This window comes from Pyxicephalus adspersus, chromosome Z (assembly GCF_032062135.1).
Source record: "Pyxicephalus adspersus chromosome Z, UCB_Pads_2.0, whole genome shotgun sequence".
In the NCBI taxonomy this organism is placed as follows: Eukaryota; Metazoa; Chordata; class Amphibia; order Anura; family Pyxicephalidae; genus Pyxicephalus; species Pyxicephalus adspersus.
In genome coordinates this window covers 65,059,264-65,084,548 of record NC_092871.1, presented here as the reverse complement: position 1 = coordinate 65,084,548, position 25,285 = coordinate 65,059,264, and the positions used below count along the sequence as shown (strand labels likewise).

The 25,285-nt window shown below is 38.4% G+C and overlaps 1 protein-coding gene across 6 annotated transcripts in view; it reads right to left on the bottom strand.

Moving 5' to 3' along the window:
- Positions 1-24,717, bottom strand: part of TTF1 (transcription termination factor 1) — a 27,317-nt gene extending 2,600 nt beyond the window's left edge. Inside the window, exons 1-12 of one of the 6 annotated variants that reach the window (XM_072431574.1) lie at positions 24,666-24,717; positions 21,428-21,560; positions 19,728-20,772; positions 18,068-18,246; positions 17,622-17,807; positions 6,904-6,982; positions 4,957-5,087; positions 4,573-4,789; positions 4,187-4,276; positions 3,568-3,630; positions 2,338-2,423; positions 144-223 (exon numbers count right to left, since the gene is read on the bottom strand). In XM_072431574.1, the coding sequence (XP_072287675.1) occupies positions 144-223; positions 2,338-2,423; positions 3,568-3,630; positions 4,187-4,276; positions 4,573-4,789; positions 4,957-5,087; positions 6,904-6,982; positions 17,622-17,807; positions 18,068-18,246; positions 19,728-20,772; positions 21,428-21,482 (2,211 nt within the window). In that variant the 5' untranslated portion in view covers positions 21,483-21,560; positions 24,666-24,717. The other 5 variants (XM_072431575.1, XM_072431570.1, XM_072431572.1 and 2 more) reach the window with 5 other exon arrangements.
- Positions 24,718-25,285: the final 568 nt, after the last annotated feature.

Genomic DNA, 25,285 nt, shown 5'->3' with positions numbered 1-25,285 from the left:
TATATATATATATATACATACATACATACACACACATATATATATATATATATATACACACACACATACATATATATATACACACACACATACATACATACATACATACACACACACACACAAGAAAACTCAACACTACTTACATCTATTCCATCCACAAGTTTTGGTGCCAACCTGGCTTCAAGTTTTGGTAGAAACTCAGTGTACAAGTAATCCACAATTTCTAAGGCAAGTGAAAATAAAGATTTAGGTAGATTCAAAAAGCTGGTAAAACAATTTCCCTAATCATCTTTCAGGACAGAATGGATGATAGAGGCACTCTGCCTGCTGAAAACAGGAAACACAAGGCTTGTGTAATATAAAAGATGCGTCACCTCCTCTTCTCATATTTTCTAGACATTACAATTTCATGAGTAGTGTGTTATGTGTTATGTGTTTTGGTGATAACTTGAGGCCCCTATTTCCTGTAAGTTAGCCACCATTGGTCTACAGGCGGAAGATGTAGAGAGAGTTTATGTTTTCATTCCATTTATCTAAATGCCTGGGGGCTGTAATCCTCCAGCATGTCCTATTTGTGGTTTAAATACTGTAATAACAATTCAATATATGTCTTGTAGCACAATCACAATTTCTTTCTGATCTTTAGTTGACTCTACCACTATTGATGAGCATTAGCAGTACAAGTTACCAAGTTTCAGAATACTCCTACACAGCATCAGATTAATTAAAGGAGACCAATTCCATTTTGATTTTGCAATCCCCTAATATGTACAATATTTATGTTCTTTATAATAAGACCATCATCTTATTGCTCATTAATTTCATTTGGATACAGTGGTTCCTGATAGAGGCTGCTACCTCTACACTGTGGGAGAACCTTCTAGAAGTTATTTCTAGAATATGTCAATAAGAATTACCAGTTACATTGGATACAGTGATGCATTTAGAAATTGCTATAAGTACACTCTGCAGGAATTTTGGTATAGCCTGCTAGTCAGAGTGGTAGGGAATCACTAGGGCGGATTGATAGCACAAGAACGAGTTAGGAATCCAAAGGAGGAGGAGGACACCTCTCAAATAAGATCTTGCCACACCTCACTCACATGACAAAGGTGAGTTACAACATTAGAAACTGAAGTAAAAGGAAAGACCATGGGTTCTTAAAGACCACAAAGGAAGTGCTTAGTTTGGCAAAATTATTCTATATTGATAGTGTACAATTACAGTATTTCTTAAATATGTAAAAAAAAAAAATGACAAAAGCATATGTTAATACTGATGTGGTATACAATGTGTATAATCACCTCCTGATTACTTTATCAGGGTATTCTTAGCCACAGTATACAACAAAATATTGATCCAGACTCCATGACTAGATGTGTGTCATCATAGTCAGTTGTTTATACCCTCATGTTAAATAACCACGTAGTGCCTTTTGCAGACGCGTTTCGCCTAATGAGGCATTCTCAGGAGTATGCAATGGAGACTTTATGGTCTACAATCATGCAGATAAGTGGTTCTACAGCAGGTAGGCAAACAATATAGTAGTGTGGTGCGGATTGACTGATATTTCTCTTTAGAAGAAGTCATATACTGGACAAGGTTGCAATTGGAACAGTTGCAACCTTGAAAGAATACAATTTGGAACAGTTAGATAGAGTTAGGTGAAGATCTTCCCATTTCTTTTTTTTTGGCTGCATCCATCATTTTCTGTGCATTCCTACTTCATTTCTGCAGCACCTGCAAGACACAGCAAACTAGACTGGTGGAACTATAATTCGGAACCACTTACAAAACTTCATGCATTTGCCATGTGAAATCAGATGATCTTCACTTAACTCTAACTGTTCCAAATTTTATTCTTGCATCCTTGTCCAGTATATGACTTATCCTAAACGAAAAGATCAAGCATGACCAGTATACAGTCTTCCTTGTTTTCCCTGCTGAAGCTATCAGGTTCTATACAGGAACCAGTAGTGCTCAGAATTGAGAAATCCAATTCATTCGAAGAGCTGATCAAGGAACAGACCCAGCACGTGAAAATGCATAGTTTTGTAATAGTGATCAGGTGACTGCAAAATTACCCAAATTAATGTTACCATAATGCCAGTTAAACAAAACTAAAGCAGGCTTATGGCTGCCATTTCAGCTGTGAACTTGTTTTAGCCCATAATTGCCATGACATTTGGGATTCATCAACTATCTACAAGTCTGTTAATAAAAGTCAAGTATGGAAAAACTAAAACCAGGTAAAAATATAAAAATCAATGTAAAACATTTCTTTATGGAAAATTTTACTACATACAGACAAAATGTATGCTCAGTGAAAAAAAGTACCTTTAAAGCTCAAACTCTGCCAGTCAGGAACATGCCGAGCCTTCATCTTATAAATCTTTTGTTGCAAGACCGCCGGAGGAATATTTCTGAAATTGTTAAACATTTCTTATGAGTGAGTGGGAAAACTCAAAATTGTTATTCGAATGTAAACCTATCAGCATTTTAAACTGGAATTAAAGCTGCCAAGACTTACGATTCCTCTTTACCAAAAGATCTGTATCTGAGCTTCCCCATCAGCAATTTTACTTTGTCTGGTTTTAGAATCTCCTGCCATCCTAACCAGTTTGCCAAAGATGGCTAAACTCCTGGCCAATCAAAATAGTAAAGATGTTGACAAGGGAGCTATGGCACAGCTCTGGTGAAAAGGTGTACATGGAACTTAATGAATCCTGGTACAAAAGTATGCAAGACATTGTGAGTAGGAAGTCAATAAGACACTTTTGCTAATGCTGGTTACTTGGCTATCATATTGCGCCCTGGCTTCAATATTTTAGGTCACCATTAAAAAATAACTAACAGACTTATACAATTCTCCTTCTGCATTTTTGATCCAAGTCAGTGACAGAAACTAATGGAGCCAGAGAGTCCATATAGCAGCCCATATATACATCCAGATGCGATTTGTTTTAGAGGCACACCAAAGCCTTTTAGAAGGCTTTTGCAGGGAATGTTTGTGCCAAAAATCATTTGACTAAATAACCCTGCTGAGTTTAATCAGGTTTATACCTTCCTCCTCATACGAGGGCCACCAAAGTTTTCTTCCTAAAATATATCAGATTGAGTACTTTTTTTTCCCCAAGTTGATGAACAATCAGTGCCACATCTCCAACATGACAATAAGTACTTTTGAGCCATCCAAACGACCCGCATAGCTCTTAGTATGTGTTTTGCAAAAATGAATTACTGGGCTCAATGAATCACACAGGCTGCACGACATTTCCTTATTTAGAGAGTTATATCCCTTCTTTTCACAACCCAAAGTAAAAAAGTGAAAGGATATCTTGGGAAACAGGAAAACAGTATATATTAAAGTTACTAAAGTATATATTTTTTACATTCTATCTGAACTGATTGATGAAGCATCTGTTCCTTCTAGAAGAAATGACAGATGTGGAATACTGGATGACCAGCAAGCATTTAGTCAGCAACTGTAAATAGTGCAGTCTCAGATGAAGGTATGCTTTAAAAATCTTACAGTAACACAGAGAACACAAATTAGATGTTACTTACCCAATGTCTGCAGCCATTTTAGTCCAATTAACTTGACCTTTGTGTAGTTTAGATTCACCTAACCTACAATCGGTCACAAAACAAAATAGAAAGTCAATTTTTACAATGTCAATATATTTAATGCAGATATAAATGCAATACAAAGCTTTTCATTTAATGCATATTCCTATTACTGGACAGGTTGCCTATTATAATGATTGGCCAATAGTAGTATGTGGAGTCTGGACAGAGACGGAAACTGCACCACATCCCAGCAACATGAATGCTTTCCCAGTCAGAATAGACTAGAATTCATCTGTGACAGGATTGATTTGTGCAACTGTTATTATGTACACCACTGCAAGAGAGACATTAGCTCCAATGGAGACAATGCTCCATTAGCATTTAACATGATAAAGATATGTACAAGGATGGAGCAAATAGTGAAAACTGAAAAAGACATGGTGGCGAAGAATCCAAAGTCAATGCGTTCACTGATCATGATCCCATGCACAACACGACCTTAGACAGCAACAGTCCCTCTTCATTATGAAACTTCTTCCACAGAAGAAGTTTAGTAAACAGTGAATGCAAATTTATTTTAAAAGAAAGAACACTAGACTAATTTTCTCATACTTACCATCTAATAATGTCTATATGTGTCTGCCAGCCAACAACTCCCTCAAAAGGGCTCACACCATCATTCATCCGTATTAACAGGAGATCATTCCTAAATCATTCAAAACAAAAAAAAAAAAATGGTTTATAATGTTGCCCTTTAAGACAATCACTGTGTAATGCAATGTTAACTGGCCCATCGGGTCAAATCATCAATTGGATTACCTGTTTAAAAATAAATCAATTTGATATAAATATTATTAGGGTTATTGTTTCAAAATGATGCTTACATATATAGGTAATTATTCACCATGTCCAGTTATGTAATAGGAATAATCCAGGCAACTCTATTTTGGTCAGCAAGGCCAAGTATCACTTCACAAAACCATATAAATATGACAAGCTTACCACTTTGACTTGCAATGTGTCCAGTTCCTTGTCTCTACCTTTTCCTCAATCTTGACCCAGGGAATTCCAGAAAACAGCATCTCCTTAGGAACTTTCTGCGATTCCCAGTTGGTGACATCCTTCCCCTTTAGTTTCTTCAGTGAGTCTAGAACATTCTCCTTCACTGCCTGAATAAGTCTGTTTATTTCCTTGCTGCTCCACTTTCCCCCAGTAAACTCTAAAAAATAGAAACATTTTTATAAACAGTATCCTACAAACACCCACCCCCCACTCCTTTTTAATTCCTTTAAACACATCCACCCTTGTTACATGTTAAAGAGCATGTTACCCTTTGACCTACACAACTGGCAAAAAGCTAGTTGTAAATTTATGTACAATGCCTACCCCGCTTAAGCTGTGATGCCTTTAACTGAGTATGTTTACGGTTTCGGCCAATCAATTTTCCAACAGTTGTCCACTGATGACCATACAACATTACTCCTTTCTGAAGTTTTTTTACTTCTTCTTCTGAAAAACTGGAAGAAAAAAAAACATTGACTAAGAATGACAAAGAAAAGGAGGGTCTATATTACCATTGTGCTGCTGATTTTTCATTGGTACACTTTAACAAAGGTAACGATACAATTTACTGAATATTACACTGTTGCACTATAATTTATTTTAAGTCAACTTTAAAGAAGGTCCATTAAAGGAATTCACAACACTTTCACTTTATTAGTATATGAACACAGAATTAAAGTACAACTTCAGGGAACCAGCTAAACATGCACATCAAATGTAAAGAAAATATGTGTATTTATGTAAATACCAGTTTGTTTTCTTTAGATAATGCTGCAGGGATCACAGTGTAAAAGAAAGCCAGTTATATAAATCTTGTCTTTCTCCTAGCAAAGTCTCAATTTAAATAAATGATGATGCAAACCAAAAAGTAAAGCACGTCTGGTCTTTGCTTTGGAAAGAAACAGTAAAGCCATAACACTGCTTAACATAGATGGCATCAAAATATTTAAAATATGTAAAAATAATTTTATTATAAAATATATTTAAAAACCCTGGAAACCCATTTGGAAAAACTAAAGGCTTTTGTTGCCTAGATGTCACCCCGTTGGTTATGCTTCAGTACTGTGGATTGGGTATTGGGGGGGGGGGGGACAGCTGGAATTATGCAAATCAGAAAAAAACTTCTCCAGTGGTATTCAACACATCTACAAGCTGAAGATTCTACAATAATCCTAGTTATTCCACAGAAAAAACTTGTAAAAAGTGACAAAAACACAGCAACTGGGCAGAATCAACAGGTATATTCTGTACTTGCAGAAAATATTTTTATCCTTAAAAAAAAAAAAAAAAAAAAAAAAAAAAAAAACACAAACAGATCTAATGCAACCACCACATCAAGGGCTAGTAATATGGCAATATATTATACTTAGGCCTGGATCCTTTCTATATTGTTGTTACATCTTGTATCATGTTGCGGGCAGGTATAGGTAAACACATAAATACTTTGAGCCTTTAAGGATCCTGGGGAGTATTTCACTGACTGCACTTTCACTTTTTGTTCACCTTTTTTTCATCCCCAGGAATTTGTTGTGGTTCAGTTTATGGGGATTTAAAGGATATGGAATAACAATATTTACTTTTTTTTAAGATTGTTGAAGAATTAGTACAAGGGTGCAACCCATGGGTTCTTACACAATAGTATATTAACCCTTTTGTATTTGGAATGTAGATTTAGGAGCCAATGGGTTACATATTGGCATGACCATGAGGTCATCTGTGGGTCCATCTGCAGAAAAAGTTCCAGGACAGGGTGAAGGACACAGGGCATTTCTGTAGGTACTAGGTACCCCGGCATTACATATCTAGAGTTCGTATGGTAATGAAACATTAGGAAGTGGTTTTCTAGAATTTTTTTTTGGTGTTTTTGTAGTGATAACGAAGACTGTTGAATAGAATACAGGATGTATTGTAGATATTCTACCTTGAATTGTGGGAATATGCACATATATATATTTCATTGTAGTTAAAGAAGGGCTTAAAAGTTGGACTCATTTTAATGGGTTTGGATATCAAAGGCATTAAAATGTTGTGTAATCACAATTCTGTATTTGTTTTGTTATTCTTGGAAGCAAAAGGAAACTGTTAGAGTATTTAGATGAAAAAAAATATATATAATATTGTGAAAGTCATATTATGCCACACATGCTCAATGAGGTAAAGATAAATTGGTTTACTGGAACTTTTCAACTTTGACAGATCTGAATTGAACGTTTCATAATTGCCCAGATTTAGTTGAGTCTTTCCCTTGGTGGGGTTCATGCAATAACTTACCGTCCCTTAGTGCTAGACAAATCGTATAACTTTGCTGCTCGAGTATAAACCTCAGCTAAGGTGCGGGCTAGTCCGTGTGCTGGTAAAAGAAAAAAAGACGACATTAAAGTCAACAAATGGTGGAAATGTTTATGGACAGAAAGTCTGCACTAAGGATGTGCACTAAATTTTTCATAAAACTAGCCAGCTTAAACTGAATTAAATAAAAGCATAAATCAGGATCTCTAGATCAAGAGATACATGCAGTTCTATCCCAAACAAAACATTTTTTTAAACTCCCAATAAAGCTTATATTGCAGCTTACTAATTCTTAGATGTGTTGGATATAATGGTTTTCTTTTTTAGGTTTTCTTCCTTGTAATCCTTTCAATACCATACTTCCTTTCTCTTCATATATACACTTATTTCTCCATTGTCATTCTTGGTACAACGGTTGAACTTCAAACATGTCTGCCTATAATCATCTACATTACATGGACAACTGAATCCACGGCAACCGTTGCTAAGCCATACGCTGCAGTATTGATTCGACCATTACAACAGTCTCCCTGCTCCGCAGATACCGATTCTGATCCGATTGTTTTATTTTGTTTGTTTTATTTTATTTGTTAATTTCTCAGATGCTCTTTTAGCATGGCTTTTTTTTAACCTTATACCTTTTAGTATGACCTTAACTGTGTAATTTCTTTCACGGTTATATTTAACGGCATCAAATAGTTTGACTTTGATAACTATTATTTCTTGTTTGGTCTTAAATTCGAGTATAATAAACCCATAATGAGTGAGATAGTAATAGTAATCTTTCACTTAACTGTGAGGTGATCAATGAATCAGAGCCTCCACAGTCCTCATCAGGCACCATTAGGAAGATCATTATTTTACAAATGTATTTATCTGTTTAATGGACTGTGAGGTCCGGAAAGGTTGTCAACCGCTGTGCTAAACATCCTGGGGGAGACAGTAGCACAGGGCTGTGGAGTGGGAGACAATTTTGGGTACCTAGAGTCAGAGTCGATACAAATGTGCCCACTCCTGAAAAATTTAAATTATAATAAAAAAAAATACAGCAAGTTCAAAATGTCCTATTTCACAAACAATAGTCATAATTAAGTACTTCTCTGATGTAAGAATAAAGCCCAGTGCATAGTTGTGGTTCTACTAGTGAAGTTCAGCTGAGCTATTATACAACCTGACATTCACATTATTGTAATCTGGATTATGTACATTACAAAAAGTCCATTTGAGTATAAACAAGTGTAATGATATAGGTGTAGGTGAGTGCTATGGCCTGATGTGTGTTCAGGTGTCCTGTCTGCACTCTCCATTTATGCTCCCATCCAGGGCTGACCTTTTAACATAATTTTGCACACCACCTAATACTAGGAAGTTAGTTAAGTGCCCCCCCTGGCCCTGGAGCCTCCCACTGCCTTGTCTTCAGCAGAAGATATACAAAGATAAAGGCAGCAGTGTCTGCTCAACTTCCTGTCTGCTAAAAGCTTAGAAGAAATTGGAGGAACAGCTTTTTGAATTCAAATTAAGCCACATACACACGTGCAATTCTTGTCGTTGGAAAGGATCTTTCAGGATCCTTTCCAACGATAAGAACCACAAGATGCATTAACAAGTGCTGTACATACAGCACCGTTCTGCTCTATGGAGAGGGGAGGGGGAGAGTGACGGAGCGGCACCCTGCTGCGCGCTCTCCCCCTTCCCTTGCATTAGGATCGCTCATAGTTTATCGTCCGTGGATCCGCCAGGACGGATCCACGGACGATGAATGACCTGGGCTGTACACACGCCAGATTCTCGCCGGATATCTGGCCGATGCCGATTATTGGGCGAGAAAAATTTGACGTGTGTACACAGCTTAAGTGTTTGTGTTTATTTTAAAACTGCATGGCTGCTTGTGTGTACTATGATGGAAGGCTGTGTGCATGTTTCTGGATAAAACTGCAGGGCTATGTGTATGTTTGTGTGTATGGTGCAGGAATGTGTTTGTATATAGTGCATATTGTGTGTATGTTTCTGAGTAAAATGTAGGGCTCTGTGTTGTGTGTATAGTATATATGTTTGTGCATGTTTTTCTGTATAGGACAAATTATGTCTATGTTTAGTGCAGGGCTATAGCTTATTTGTGTATAGTGCCCTGTTGTATGTATGTTTGCATTAGTGCAGTTAAATCAAAGAATATGCTAGTTACTATAACATTTTTTATATTTATATTTTAGCGAAAGTGGCACCCCATTCACAATGGAAAAAAGTCTGTCAACAAACACAATAAAGTCTGCTGTTTATGAGCACTTTACATTATCAAGTGATGGGACAAATTACGTCTGCCAGTGTATTCCTGAAGATGATGGTGAAAAACAATGTGATACCTAAATTAGCATTTTTAGTGGGTCTAACAAAAATGCACCTACAAGAGCATCAAATTTGAAAAGACACTTGCAGCAATTTCATCCTAAACTGTTAGAAGTTGTGAATGAGAAAGAAAAATGTTCAGAAATCCACTGGAGACCAAACACAACTAAGAGGATTCTTTATATCTGACAAAGTTACCATAACAATGACACGAGAAAAATTCAAAAACCACATTATTGAAATGGTAGTAAGAATAGTGTACCACTATCCTTTTCACAGCCAGCCTTTTTAGGCCTAAATGGAGAAATGGCTAAAAAACTTGGTGTTTCTCTGGAAAGAGAAAGTAAAAGGACAAAAGCATAAGGAAACCTATAATTGAAGAAGCCAAATGTAAAAAGGAAGAACTACGAAAATGTCTGAAGGGACATTTCGTCTTCATAAAAATGGATGCATGCACACGTCAGAGTGCGTTATTTTGCTAATAATGTTAGATTTGCTGATGAAATCTATTAAAACAACAACGCGAACCTTGGGAGTAAAAGACACCCAGGCACATCAAACTGACTATCTTCAGAAGTTAGAGGAGGATGTTCTGGAAGATTTTGAAATTAAAAAGGAACAAATTCTATGTATTGTGACAGATAATGCTTCCAATATGTCGAGCACAATTGAGAAAATGAATAAAGTGAGAGACAGATATATTAAAGGAAGACAGTTCTGCAAGTATTGGGGAAAGTGAAAGCGAAGAAAATAGTGACATTTTGAATAACATTGCTGAAGCATCATCTAAGGGTACTACTATTCAACATATGCGTTGCACTGTTCATACTCTGCAATTTGCAATAAGAGATGGATTGAAAGATTGTCATGCAGCTACCCTAATTGGCAAATTGAGGCAAGTAACTGCTGCAGTCAGGGCCCTTAAAACAGATGCCATTTTGAAGAGATGTGCAGGAAAAGCAGCCATTTAGGATCAAACAACATGCTGGGGAAGCACTTATTTGATGGTAAAGCGTTTACTTGAACTAAAAGACTTTCTTGAAGAACTGGACAATGCAAATGTTTTGGTAACTGAAAGCCAGTGGACACAAGAAAAAAAGCATTGGAAAATATACTTTCTAACCCCTTTACTGTCATCAAGAGTTTGCAATCTGAAGATTTAACACCTGGTAAATTCTTCTTGAAATGGAAGAGCTTGATATATTGCCTGAACAAAAGTGAAGGGTTAATAGCTGATAGCATTGTATATTTAGTGAAGAAAAGAAAGAAACTTACTGAATTATCAAATCTGGTTAGCTGCTATTTATGTTGATCAAGTTTGTTGAATTTTGTTGAGCAATGACCAGCCTTATACTGCAAAAAAGGCCCTCTATGATGTAGCAGTTCGCATGACGTAATTACTACCTGAAACACCACCAATGGATGAAGCTAAAAGCACTGGTAACTCAGGATCATCCTCTTCAAATGAAGAATTAAAGAGATTCCAGGAGGGGTGTTTAAAAAAATTAAAAGAAGTAGAAAAGTATGATTGCTCATCGAAACTAACTGAAGCCATCCTTGTTTATCCCGAAATTATTAGCGATGTGGCAGGAAACGTAGCAGCAATGCCACCCACCCAAGTCAGTGTTGAAAGACTATTTTCAGCTCTAAAAATAATTATGTCACATTTAAGAGCTTCTATAAAAGAGGATATGGCAGAAGCAATTCTGTTTCTTAGAACAACACTACATTAAGTTAGTTTTGGATTGCATTTAACAGCTATTCTACTCTACAACTATATTCCAAGTTTATTATATAAACCGTTTTGGGTTTTCCAGCTTTTGTTTTTGTTCATGTAGTTAAGCTTTGTTTTTGTTTTAAAAATACCAAAGAATGTGGTTCATATTTTTAAACTAGTAACGTTCTTGTATATAACAATATTTTTACTATAAAAGTTTTTCTCAAGAAACACTAAACACAAATATGTACTAATAAAATAAATGATTTATTAATCATTAATGCTTTCTCCTCTTAGGTATTTAGGCAAAAAGCTAAACATCTTTGTATAATAATTTGAGCAATACTGCTCGCTTATTGTTAAAAATACACTATTGATGCTTTCTAAAAAAACACCCAAATTTATTAGCCTTTTTCTTCTTACTACTTTTTTTTTATATTTAGAGAACATGTTCTCAACAGAATTACTTACTTTCAACCAAGCTCTTTACCTGGCTAGTTTTATGGAAGGGGGATTATCCATAATTAGGATGGCATGCTGAACACTCTTTTCACTAAAAACATTCAAAACCTCATCAATAAAATTGAGGAATGCTTCTTGATTAAAATGTTTTTGCCTTAAAGTGGAGGGTCCTATTTTTATTCCTCACACAACAAAAATTGATTAATTTGTTGAATGCACTCCAGCTACAACATGCACCGCCCTTTGCCCAATAGGAGATCTTCCCCTTTTGATTCTCATTGAGATGTTGAAACCCACTTCATCAAGAAAGTGGATGTTTTTTCCATCTTCCCTAGCAATGAGATCAAGGTCTTTGTTAACATAGCTAAGCCTTTCTTGAAGAGAGGGAATCATTGCACCTTGCAGGAATTAAAGTTCTTTTTTATTAAGCATTGAAATTTATCAATGCATCTATCTATTGTTGAAATAATTACATTAATTCCAAATTTGGCAAATAATTGATCCTTCATTTCCCTAAGGCTTACTCCGCAATCTTCTGACATTAACTTGCGTAACTCCTCCTTATGGGCTTCATCCAACTTTGAATTTCTCAGACCGCCTCTTGGTATATTTTCCACTCTACCGGAAGATTGTTAGGTCCAAATAATTTTGGTTATGGTTGTACGATTACAACCCAAAACCATTGCTATCTGGGAAGCATCACTTCCATTCCTATAACAGTCTACCACTCTTTGACGTTCTGCATTACTTACCTCTCTGGCCATAAGGGTAAGTGCAATACTAAATATAAAGCTAATAACTTTAAAGATAAAAAGATGAATAATATTGTTATCTTAAAACTTAGTATAAATCCCTGAAATTAAGATAATTAAATTTAATTTTAAAATGATATAAAGTAAAAAATCATAATAATTGACATATCATCAATTTCATAGTTTCTTGAGAAAAACTTTTATGGTAAAAATATTGTGTTATATTTAATTTCATAAATTTATTGATTTATTAATAATTAGGGGGGGGGGTCTAAATTTTTTTTGTGAAGTTTGGTTGCAAAAGTGTGAGGATAAAATGAGAGTCAGAGAGTCAGGGGTACCAGAAACTGAGGAGTCGGGAGTCGAAAGATTTATCTACCGACTCCACAGCCCTGGTTGTGCCCACAACAAAAGTCCCCCCTAGGATGTTTAGCAAGCAGGTCTGAGCCTGCAATGGGAGAGTGGGCGGGTTGTGGTCATACAGGGGGGAAAAGAGCCACGGACAACCAAAATTTTCTTGCAGATCACTAGTTGGCGACCGCTAACATGGTGGATTGGTGAGACTAAACTTTATAGAAAAAAACAGGTAGGGTTCATTGTGAAGTTTTCTTTCAGGTTGCAGAGGGGAACAATGACACTGCACTTCTAGTGTGATTAGTATTTTCTGTACTTGCTAAAAATGTTCTGAAAAACAAAATCTAACATACCCATAATTGTAAGGACAAGTTAACTGTTACAGTTTTCAAACTTCTGCTTTTGGATAAGCTTTACATTTTACACTTAGAACCAGTGACTAGTGTTGGTGTTTGAATTCGGCCTATTCGACCTGAATATGGCTGTTTGAATTTGGGTAGATCTGTTGGCTCGAATTCGGCCCTCCCACAGTGCATAAGGACCACCCCCACAATATCCAGGGCCCTCCAATAAGAGCAGGGATCCTCTCCTCCATCTTTGTGGTGGCAGGCAGTCGATTGGCTGTCGTCACCACATGCCACACAGGCAGTCATTGGCCTATAAAACAACCTCTCTGTGCTGCTGGCAGTCTCAAAGTAAAATAAAATTGCTGCAGTTAGATAGACTGTTTCACTATTAGATAGATAGTTGTATTGTACTGTGATGCTTCAGTCCTGTAATCTACTCTACTCAGATAGGTAGAGTGTTTCACTGTTTGTCAGATAGATAGATAGTCAGTCAGTGTGTTACATACAGGCAGCCAGAGCCAGGGTACCCAGACGGCGTGCACACCATTACACTTGAATCTAGAGACAGACGCAGTGACGGACATCACATTTGTATACTGTGCCGCATATTACAAGCGTCACCGCTGAAGGAAAGTGCTGCATACAACACACACAGCGCACTTGCATTTTTTTGTGTGAACCCCCCCCCAAAAAAAAAAAAAAATCTGCTTACTGTAATAATTTACACTTTGTGAAGCATTTTAGCTCAAAAGTATTTTGCAGGGTGTGAAGCCACACAAACATTTTAACTATGTCTAACCAAAGAGAAATGGGCAGCCTTTGCCAGAGGTGGCAAGGAAAGCAGTATGGGTTGGTTTTTAACTGCAGACCCGAGAACAAGAAGCCAGCAGGACCTTAGACATTTTAGTGCTGCTGGTGGTGGTGTGCGCCCATTATTACCACACCTTGAACAAACAGGTAGTACAGTACATGACCCAGCCTGGGTCAAGTGATTGCATCCCCTTTTCCTCCCAGTCCGACACAGGCCTCACAGGGGTCCCAAACTATAGTCCCCGATACACCTCTTCCTGCCACTTCCTCCTCGCTGGAAAGTCTTGTGTGGAGCAGAATGTTCATGAGTACGTAGAGAAGTCCCATCAAGAGGTTGGAGAGGCAGAGCTGGATGCATTCCATGAAGACGCATAGTTGTTTCAGTCATCTGATGGAGAGTCAGTTCACAAGCTTTCCCTCCTCTTACTTTTCAACTCAACACTCTGAGCCAGACGAGCCACTTCAAACTGGCTCTAAAAGGCCGCTCCTTCCTGTCAGCACATACAGGGAAACTGTCTCTTCTAATGATGATGATGTCCTTGATCCGACATGGGGCGAATAAGGAGATCATCATAGGCAGGAAGAGTAGGAGGAGGAGGAGGAAGAGGAGGGGGAGGTTGCAGAGCGCTCGCACAGGGGGAGAGGGAGGGAGAGAGTAAAAGCTGCCCACACTCTGCAGTCTTCACATACCAGTCAGGCAACTCAGTTGTTCATCGTCGGCAGCTGTCACCACAGGTTTGCCTCAACAACCGCGGACCGCCACTACAAGCACCAGCTCCAGAGCACCATTTGGCCCAGTTCAATGTTCGCCAGTGTGGGCATTTTTTGGTGTCCATAGTGATGACAACACTATGGTCAACTGTAAACTGTGTGCTCAGCAGTTGAAACGAGGAAAAAACCCCAACAAACTTGGGACAACTTGCATGAGCACACATTTAAAAAGCCACCCCCCAGTAACCTGGAGGGAACACTTGGGCAAAGCACATAGCTCTGTGCGTTGACCTCTGCCCCAGAAGCAAGCTCAAGTTGCTAGATCTTCCTCCGCTGCCTTTCATCCTTCTGCCACTACAGTTTCCAGTGCTGCTGCCAGCAATTTGAGTGGGGGATGTAGCCGAGCATTATAGTTTTCAGGCTCCACCAGCGGTAAAGAGGAGCTCCAAGCAGAGTGGCTGGTGTTTGTTGCATTGCTAGCAGTGAAGACCAGGCATCATTGCCATCCCCCACACCTTCTACCCCATCGTCCAGTCTTTCTGTGGTTAGCATAAGCAGCATCCAACCTTCCATCACTCAGATGCTGGAGGGCAAGAGGAAATATGGCCCAAATGACCCCAAAACAAAGCCAATCAATGCGGGAACTGCAAAGCCGATTGCGTTTGAGCTCCTCCCTTACAGGCTGGTGGACTCCAATGCGTTCTCTTAAGCATTCACTGCGCGAACCCACAGTACATAATGCCCAAGCAGCAGTATTTTGCACAAAAATGTGTTCCTGCTTTGCATGAACACGTGCAGAGCACTGTGTCTGTGGCCATGCAGCACTCAGTTTCTGGCAAGATGCACCTGACAACCAACAGTTGGTCGAGAAACTGGGAAGATATATTTCATAGACAGCTCACTGGGTAACTTCGGTGGCAGCAAGGGAAGATGCAGCTGCAGAAAGGCCTGCATACCTAGCTCTGCCCAGATCACATCGCCATGCAATCTCCTCCTCAACCTCCACTTCCATCTTCTCCTTTGACTCATCTGTCTCAACCTCTTCCTCCAGGGACACTTTGCCATGGAGACCCAGTACCTCCCATCCACCAGCACCTGTTCCCCACCTGTTTGCTATTTCGGTGCACAAGTCAGACGTTGCAACGCAGTCCTGAGTTTGCAATGCCTCGGCTCCCTCAGCCACACGGGTGCAACCATTCTAAGTGCCCTGCGGGAGCAGGAGCACATGTGGCTAGCCCTGTACGGACTCCAGCCAGGCAAGGTCGTGTGTGACAGCAGGGCCAATCTGCTGGCAGACCCGTGTTCTGGGAAACACACACACGTACCTTGCCTGGCCCATCTCATGAACCACATACAGCAAAACCTCAATCTGCCACGCGTTGGAATTCCACCTTTTACATGCTGCAGCAGCTCGCTGAACAGAAAGTGGTGGTGGATTACGTGGCAGAGTCTGCTCGTTTGAGACACTTACCTACATTACCTTCATTCAGCCCTGCGGAGTGGCTGCAAATCGAGGACTTGTGCACTGTATTGGCAACTTTGGAAGAGGCGACCAGGATGATCAGCAGGAATCAGGCCTGTGTCAGTGACACCATCCCCTTCATATGCCTGCTGGAACAGATGATTGGTGGAGCGCAGACATGACACAGAGCAAACGCTGCAGGAGGAGATGACGTTTACAACATCATCTCGGACATGCGTGCCTACTAGGCATAGTGTACCGCAAATCCAGGTAGAGGAGGAGGTGGAAGAGGATGAGATTGCAGGCATGGGAGAAGGGAAGGAAGGGGCAGAGAATATGGAGGGTACACAGCATCCATCCAAACACAAGGCAGCATGTTCCATGGATGGCAAGACCAGGCAGAGGAGGAGGAGGACGACAACCCTGTGCTGCTGTTGGATCCACAGGAGTCTGGGTCCAGAATTCCCTCAGCTGTGGGGAGTTTGAGCCACATGACAGCCTTCATGCAGGAGTGCAAAGCCAAAGATCAACGCATACAGCACAAAAAAACAAACACTGACGACTATTAGATTGCTACATTACAGATCTGAGATAGAACAACTCATCTTGCCCCAATACAAGGGACGTAAAACGCAGCAATAAGAAGTTCTTGTAAGGGACGTGTGCTCATCCTTTCTGTATGCCAGCAGCAGCAAGGATCCCCATGGCAGTTACACCAGCCATGGTAGCCAAACAGCTACCTTAAGAAGCATGGTTTGCGGCAGCAGGAAAGGTCGTCTAAGCCAAACTATGCAGGCTTTTTTTGAGCAGAGGAAAGCCGCCAGTCATGCAGCAGTTGCCAATAACAGTCAGCAGCGCTAGTCAGTCATGGTGCAGGAATACCTGAGCTCTACATGGGACATCTGCAACCTGCAAAGCCCGGACCCACTGCGCTACTGGGCATCCAAGCTTGAGCAGTGGCCGGAGCTAGCAGAACATGCCATTCAGATCCTTGCCTGCCCAGCTGCAAGTGTGTTATCTGAAAGAGTGTACAAAAATTAGCCAGTTACACAGCTCCATTGCAAGTTATAGGCCTGTAGAAGCTCTACAGAATCTGAAAAATAACCCAAATTTTCCCCCTATTGACTTTAATAGTGTTCGATCACCCGAACAATATCGGCCTATTCAATCGAATAGCTGTCGAATTAAATAGTGAGATATTGGACCAACACTACCAGTGACCAACACATACAATTTCAGCAAGCAGCTATATATTTCTGTAGTAGTATCTACTAATTAAACTGATGTGCAGCTTTCAATAAAAGTTACCAATGCATTTTTTCCATTGTGAAAATTGCCTACTAAAGATTTTTTCTGCCACTATATGTTTTAGGCTAAAATAAAATGAATCTGTACAGTACATGGTCTAGCGGAAAGTGAAATGGTACCTGACTACCTCTTGATATGGTCAAAAGTATGTGTACACCATTTAAAATGACTTCTATTAGTTCAATTTCTACCAGTGAAAGGTACTGTAATTGGCAAACCATACAAAGACATATTGAAACATTGTGCACTTGCAACCCTGTGGCAACAGTTTGGGGAAGGCTTTGGGAAAAGACTGAATCATGGTTGAAAAAGCCTGAAAAGGTCTGTAATCCTCAGAATAATATTTTTGCCTGAATTTTAATTAGGCTGCATAGTAATTATATCTACATCTACACCATTTACAGTTGGATGCATGTCTTATGCATATAAATTACCAATTCTTTGCCGAAAGTGGTACCGTTTCTTCAACTTTTCGATAGTGCCCTTCATCTCTGGAAACATATAGCTGTGAAATAGCACCTCACCCGACTCCAATCCTACTAAATTCACAAATTCTTCTACATTTTTCTTGATCATTTCATCTTCTGCGCTATCAAATCGCCCAGTCTCAAACTTAATTCCTAAAGAGAAGATACACATAAATAGTTTGCCTTCACTGCTAATTTAAGCCCAGCTAATCCCAAAATTAGACAACGACAATTCTCAAAACATTTATGTTAATTAGTGCAAAATAATGCAAAGTATTTGCTTTACTAATTTAAAAAAAAATGCTGGAACTCGCTCTAGAAAAGAGAGATTTGGGGTAAATCTGGCAAATCCCTAGGCAAATTTCAAAGCATCACAGAATACACCATTTATTATGCTATTCACATGTACATACCTCTTGCTTTGGCTTCTTTAATTCTCTTCAGTTCATAGTGAAGTAGATCAATGACAAACTTTCCTGACTTAGATCTTATATTGGGAAAATACTCCTCAAGCAGAGCAACATCTCTTTTACGTGCAGTACGCAGAATTTCACTGGCTGATAAAGACGATGACTGTCTGCTTTGGCTAGGCCTTTGAAGACAAAAGCAATGCCATTACCAAAAAAAGGCGAATATGTTAAAAAATATAAAATCTGTTGTTGCACAACAGAAGACCAGATCGACCAGATCAGCATAGAATTCAGGAGCTGGAAGTTCCAAGTAAGATACTTTTCCAAGACATTTACAGAAAGGACAATTCTGTTTTTAGAGCCCTCATAATAATGGCTTTCCTAAAGAACTATACACACTACTTTATAAATGTGTGAACATTTTTCAAATGACCTATTTACACCTAAAATCAATATTTCTTCAGACCCTTTTCACACGTCTACAGTCATATACTTTGCACTAATAAAGTAAGGTTGACATTTTTGACTGCACTAACACCCTTTTCTTTAAAACTAACACTTTTCATAAGTAGTAAAAAAAAATGTTATTTTATTGATGTATGCAAGTTTTCTTTTAGACAATACGACCAATAAGTTTGTTTGTTCTAAAATTTAAAATGATTACATCATATTGTTATCGTATGTAAAGTTATTGCTAAGACAAGGAAATAGAATGAAATCTATAAAATGAGAGCAAAAATGACAGTAAGTTGTCAAAGATATAACAAACTGGTGCGGGAACAGAAAGCAGGGTACACAGGCATTTATAGCAAGTGGTGCAATATTAATTCTAAAATCGGTCTCTGATTAACAACATAGTCAATATCCATAGTTCGAAAAGTCAAATGAGCATGTTGCCTATGGAGATTATTTTGCGTATGTCTCCTTTTGTAAGGCATGGAGATACACATTAACTAAAGACATGTAAGTTCAAGAGGTAATGGGGTCCAGGGGGCACTTGAACTCGGGTTTCTCTGACAGAATTGGTATATTGATGTCCCTCACCATCTAATCAGTTCTAATCAGACTGAGTGAAGAGAATACCCATTACTTCCACGTATGAAGATCATGTACTTACTATTTTTATCATGTCAATGCTAGTGCTTTGCCCAGTGTTGTTACCTGGGGCCAAGGAAACAACCTTCTGCAGAGTGGCTCAAAACTTAATAAGGGTTTTCTTCATTACTTTGCCTGAAAGTAGCAAAGAAAAAAAAACACCTGGACTGCAGCAAAAAATGTTTAGCACCTTTGTAGTGGGTCAATCTTGGCTTATCCCTTGCTTTCTAAGCAGCCAACACTATTATCTGTTAACTGTACCCATGCCCCACAGCCTCTTAATCCTGGCTGCCTAGATGGTCTGATCACAAACATCTGTTTAATGCAAGTTAATAAGGCTTGCACTATATGGAATGACACTGCGGTCCCTCTCACAAACTGGAACATTGGGCAGGAAATGAGAGTGCTGGAAACTAACAAGTTTTAACTGTTGTGTATTATAACTCTAGAAAAAAGAAATTAACTCTTAAGTGGGGAGCCAAAAGTTCAATTTAAAATCTGTAGCATTTAGTTTGCCATACAGGTAAAGCACAAGTTTACTTAAGGAAGTACAGCATACATGTCTTACCCATATTGGTTTTCATCCTGTAGAATACTGGTTTCCTTATCAACAGTAATTTCAATATCATTGTTGTATGACTCCTCAAACTCTGCAGTGACATTTTGATCCCTGTTTTTTTTTGATGTCTTGTGGTTTACAGATTTTTTAGTCTTCACTGGAGTTTCCACATTATAACAATCGGTCTCACTATGTGTTGCCTTTGTAATGTTTCCAAAGAATTCCTCCTCAGATCCCTCAACAAGGGCAATATTTTTACTACTTGGTTTGGACCTGGTATCCTCTTTTTGTGCCGAAACCTTTTTCTTTTTTTTCGAAGACCTAGTAATCTCCCACTTGCTTGAGGGACTTGCATTTTTGGATTCAGGTATCAAAGTCTTTTTTGGTGAAGCTGAGGACTTCTCTTTATTCTTTTCTTTGCTTTTCTGTCCAGATTTCTGAGAGGAAACCTTATTTGGACTGCTCAGTTCAATGGTTTGTTGGACATCATCAGCCATTTGACCTTCTTTTAGTTTTTTCTTCTTTTTTCTTACAGAACTTTCAACAGCAGTATTTCCATATAACTGTATCAGTGGAGATGTTTGTTGTACATCCTCTGAAATATCTTCCTCCAGACTACTGGACTCTGGGGGTCTCAGCTTCTTTTTCTTTTTTCTAACAGATTCACTAAGCCGATCTTTTTTAGAGTCAGCCACTTCAGTGGAATGCAGACTGTGACTGTCATTTAAACTTGGTTGGCCAGAATGATCAGACTCTCCTACAGTTTCTACCTCAGTCCCTTCTTTAAATTTCTTTTTCTTGCTCTTCTTAGCTGACTTACAAGTGTTGGAAATAAAGTCCTGCTTTGATGACCCCTGTTCTGAAATGTCCTCATTTCTGACAAAGCTCTTGTGGCTATAAGAAGGTGAGAGGTTATCTGAGGAGTCAACTTTCATTAATGTCTCATCAGTTGTACTCCTATGTTTGTTGTATGCATGTTTCTTCTTCTTTTTCCTAGATACTTCTAATTCAGAGTGTTCATAATAAGAGACATCTTCTGAGAACGATACATCTCCTGGAAAGATTAACAAGACATTGATTTTGCAGTTCAAGCTTTATAAACCTTGGAGCGAACAGTGCTTCTGAATTTAAAACCCTATTAAAAGTGAATATATACAGGACAAAAGCAACAGATTTGTTTTGGTTCCCATGCTTCAACATCATATACATTTACATGAAGCAATATATAAGACTCCTTACATGTGACAACACAGGGCCAATCAGTACCAATACTCAAGGAATAACATTGTGGAAGCACTGTATTGCTGATCAAATATGAGAAAGTTACAAAGTCTCTGATACTAGAAAGTTCTCGCTACAGGTCGCCAAATAAAAAAAAAAATCTAAAAATCATATTTTAAACATTGACGTATACACTGATTATTTTATATATATACCGTAAATACATTTTTAAAATACACCAAAATCACATTTTTTTTTTGTAAGGCAGACATTCCATTTAGACCTTTAGGACAAAATGTGAACTATTAACAGAAAAAACAATAAAAAAAGCTGCCCCATATAAGGACAAATAGGCAGCCAGATTTAAGGTTTGGGATACATTTTTACATAAAAGGTCAACTTGTGAAAGTAGATAAATGTAAATTCAACATCTTTTTCCAGAAAATCAGCTCATTTTTTTCTTTCTTGTCTCTTGCACAAAATATTACCTGTTTTTCGTTTCCTTTTTTTAGCATGATGATCTACAGTCTTAGAATCAGACATTTTCAGAAAGGTGCTTCTTCAAAATGTTTTTACCACTCCTGGGGTTTTCAAAAGTTCACCAAAACCTGGACAGCTACTCTGCAAGAAATGATCAACAAATACACACACAAATTTATATGTATATTTATATTATGTACAGACAGAAATGTGTGCTTACAGCTTGAACATCATCATCAAAGCCAAATCACATCAAACTAGAAATTAATTCGAACTATACGAATGGTAATGCTCATTGCAATAAGAAGTTCATTTCTTAAATGTAAAAGGGAAATCCAACCAGGTGCAAAGTAACACCCTACACATCTTTGTGCTATAGATCAGTCTTGGTTCTATTTTTCTTGAGGGAAATGTGCATTGGCTGCAAATAAAGTAAAGGCACAGGGTGACTAAAATATTAATACCCTTGTGTATTGGTGGTCTGTGTTTGGAAACAATGACATATCCCTGCTTCGTAATCCTTTACCTATCTTTCAGGTGGGTGAAATATCTGTTCCCTTGCTGCATGATGATTCTCTCACCTGCTCAAATCTCTCTATAGGTTGTTAAAACTTGTGAGTATAGCAGAAAAACAGATATTCTATTCAACCAACTGGCTGAACTTTAAAGTAGCTGGGAAACAGCAGAACAACAGTGTTAAAAGACACAAGCCTTTAAACAATCATTACAGTATATATACTCTTCTTGCTAGCAGGCATGCTCCTACATACAAATGACTATTGCTGACAGGATGACTAAGAATGAATTGCAGTGCACGTGTAATAAATATGTTGTGGTGTGAACAAGCCTTTAAATGTAGTGACAGAAATGTGTAGACTTTTACTGCTGCCTTCTAATGATGAAAATAATATTTGTTAGCTCTGTTTATTGTAAAACTACAAATTCTGAAAAAAGGAAAAGTATGGAAATTTTGATTTCACTAGCTGAATTCTGGGTCAGAAAACCGTTCCTTAATTTGACAAGCATTGACAAAAAACATCCATGGGTTACAGCTCATCCTTGGAGAAAGGAGGCATCTGTCAGACAGGGCTACCACCACTAATGGTTGACTGGTGGGTGTAGCATTTAAGAAGCCTAAAGTTTGACAACACAGAATTTGTCACAAGTGTCCCTTATAAGACTTTATCAAACTATAGAGCCCAGTCAAAAAAAAAAAAAAAAAAACAATTTAAGGGTTTTTTAAGCATAACACAACTTAAAAATTCTTGCTCATTTATACTTATATAAATCATGTGTAAATGTTCCAGATATTATGAAACAAAAAAAAAAAAAAAAAAAAGCTAACGACCTGTTCATACCAGTATGTTGTGGTAACATGCAGTAAAACATTAACACTTAGGCAGGGCAGTACAACACACTGGGGATATAAAACAAACCGAAACACAACTTCTTTTACTTTAAATAAAAGGGTAGACAGCCCTTATATATAAAGTAAAACTGTAATTGATTTAAAAAAAAAAGTGTGTGCAGCACCACCCTTTAAGTCTTAAGACTGAATGGGTGTGCAGAACCTCTTGGCTGTTCCTTTTGCATATGCCTCTCAGGCATGTGCAGGAGAGGCATTTTTTCACTACAGAGTAAGAGATACAGATCTCACCCATGCACAGTGTGATCAGTTCTCCTGATCTCGCACCTGTGCAAGAGAAGATTGAAAATGGCAGCACCTGATGAAGATTTCCAGGACACAGGTCCAGCGCCATTGAGGGATCTGCAGGATTAAAGATAAATGGACTTGTTTTTTAAACTTTAGTTCCCCTTTACCACAAAGCACAGCTCTGAAAAACCTCCTGCACAGATATTAATGAAGGAACTAAAATGAAAAAAAATATATTAAAAAAAAAAAAAATCACATTTATCGTTAATCCTGCAGATCCTTTCATAGCACTAGATAGACCTTCCATCAATGCAGTCCGAGCACCTCTGAAATTCTTCTTTGCTCGTGCTGGGCGCCGCCATCTTCAGCCTGCTTTTCTGGGCTTCTTGCTACGTCACTCAATCTCGCACTGCGCAGGTGCGAGATCAGGTGATGTAGCCCGCAGTAAAGGGGGGAAAATAAAGAGAGCTGATCTCTCTACGCATGCGTGAGATCCGCATCTCTTTCCCCTTAATGGAAAAAATGCCCCTAGTGATCAGGCATGCACAGCCAAGAACCTCCCGCGATGCGTGATGAAGGTATCCCAGGATGTTCTGCGCTCCCTTGCGATCAAGACCTATAGGGGCAGTGCTGCACTTTTTTCCTTTTTATAAAGGATGATGAACTTAAAATAAAATTTTTACTTGATATATAAGGGTTGTCTATCCTTTTATGTAAAGTAAAAATGGTGAGCTTGGGTCTGCTTTATTACAATATTTTCTATGATAGCCAACTTTATCTGTGGTGAAATCACCACCTTACTCCTACAAGGAAAAGTGATCGTCTTTTCACCCTGCGAATACGCAGTTGTTACTGATTTGGAGAACAGTTAAATATTAATAAAACATATAAGTGTTTATATAGCACCAAAATATTATGCAGCGCTGTACATTATATGCGGTTTTCCTGGACATCGCCCTGTGTGGCTGCATGAAAGGTCGTGTTGGAAAGATCTATGTAGAAGCCTTGCTCTCATACATTATATAGCATACATATAATGTATGTATTATAAATATTACATACATTGAACATTATTTCTTTTTTGGGGAGAACCTATTCAAAAGCAACAGATGTTTACTGCTTTATTTACTTTTCATGTTTTACATTTTACTGTTTGTTCACAAGTATCATGTTACAGCAAAAATATCAATGGGCCCTTGGCGACCAGCTTTAAAAAGAACCAATCACCATATTCTTAACATTATATAAAAGGGTGGGTAAATCCGTCTATGGAAAGTAAAAATGTTTTTTTTAACATTATTTCTTTCTTGAGGAGGAACCCTTCCCTTCCTCCTTTACTTCCACAGTAAAGACGGAACTACAAGTTCCGTCTGTACAACAACAAGTGACAGCTCTGTGTGGAACACACGTTTGCATTGTTACCTGCACAGAAACCTGCAGCGTACCAACCTCGCCACGTTTCACTTAGGCCTTATTTCACGGTTTTCCGCCTCTCCGATAAAATAGACAGTCTGCCTAAACCGCCAGCATCACACAGACCCCATTCCCGCCAAGACTTCACTCCGACAACTACGAACACGGCATACACTCACCCCACGTGTTTACATTCGTCCCCGGAAGTCATCATTAAATAGGTTAAAGTTCAAACGGCGGTCTCCTGGTAACAGGAAAATGCTCATAGACTTTTTTTTCAATGAGTTTTATTGACAAAACAAATTAAGAACAAACGTACATACCAAACCACAATTGTGCTTTTAGTAGCAGCAGTGACTTTCCTTTATAGCTAATTAATAGTTAGTTGGATTTACATTTTTTACATTTATGTCTGATGCATTTCCTAGTGGAATTAATGTAAAATAAAATGACTGCAATATGAATTAAAACGAATGTCAAGTTGCCACAATCACATCACAACACACATATTAATTAATGTGCTTTGACGTGTTATGTGTATGTTGATGTAGAATGATTTGCAACCGCAAATATTAGCTAGGCCTTATACTGTTACACTCTGGTACACCATGGGTCACCTGTGGGCAGCAAATAGTTAATGGTGATAAATGGCACTGAGCTCCAAGTAATCATGGTAATTATTTTCCACTTCTACTCTCAGGTGCTAACTAGATAAGATCAAGGTGGTCCACACATCTATTATTCCTTATTTTTCCTCCTGTATGTTCTCAGCACTGGTGTGGCCATGTATTTACTTTCT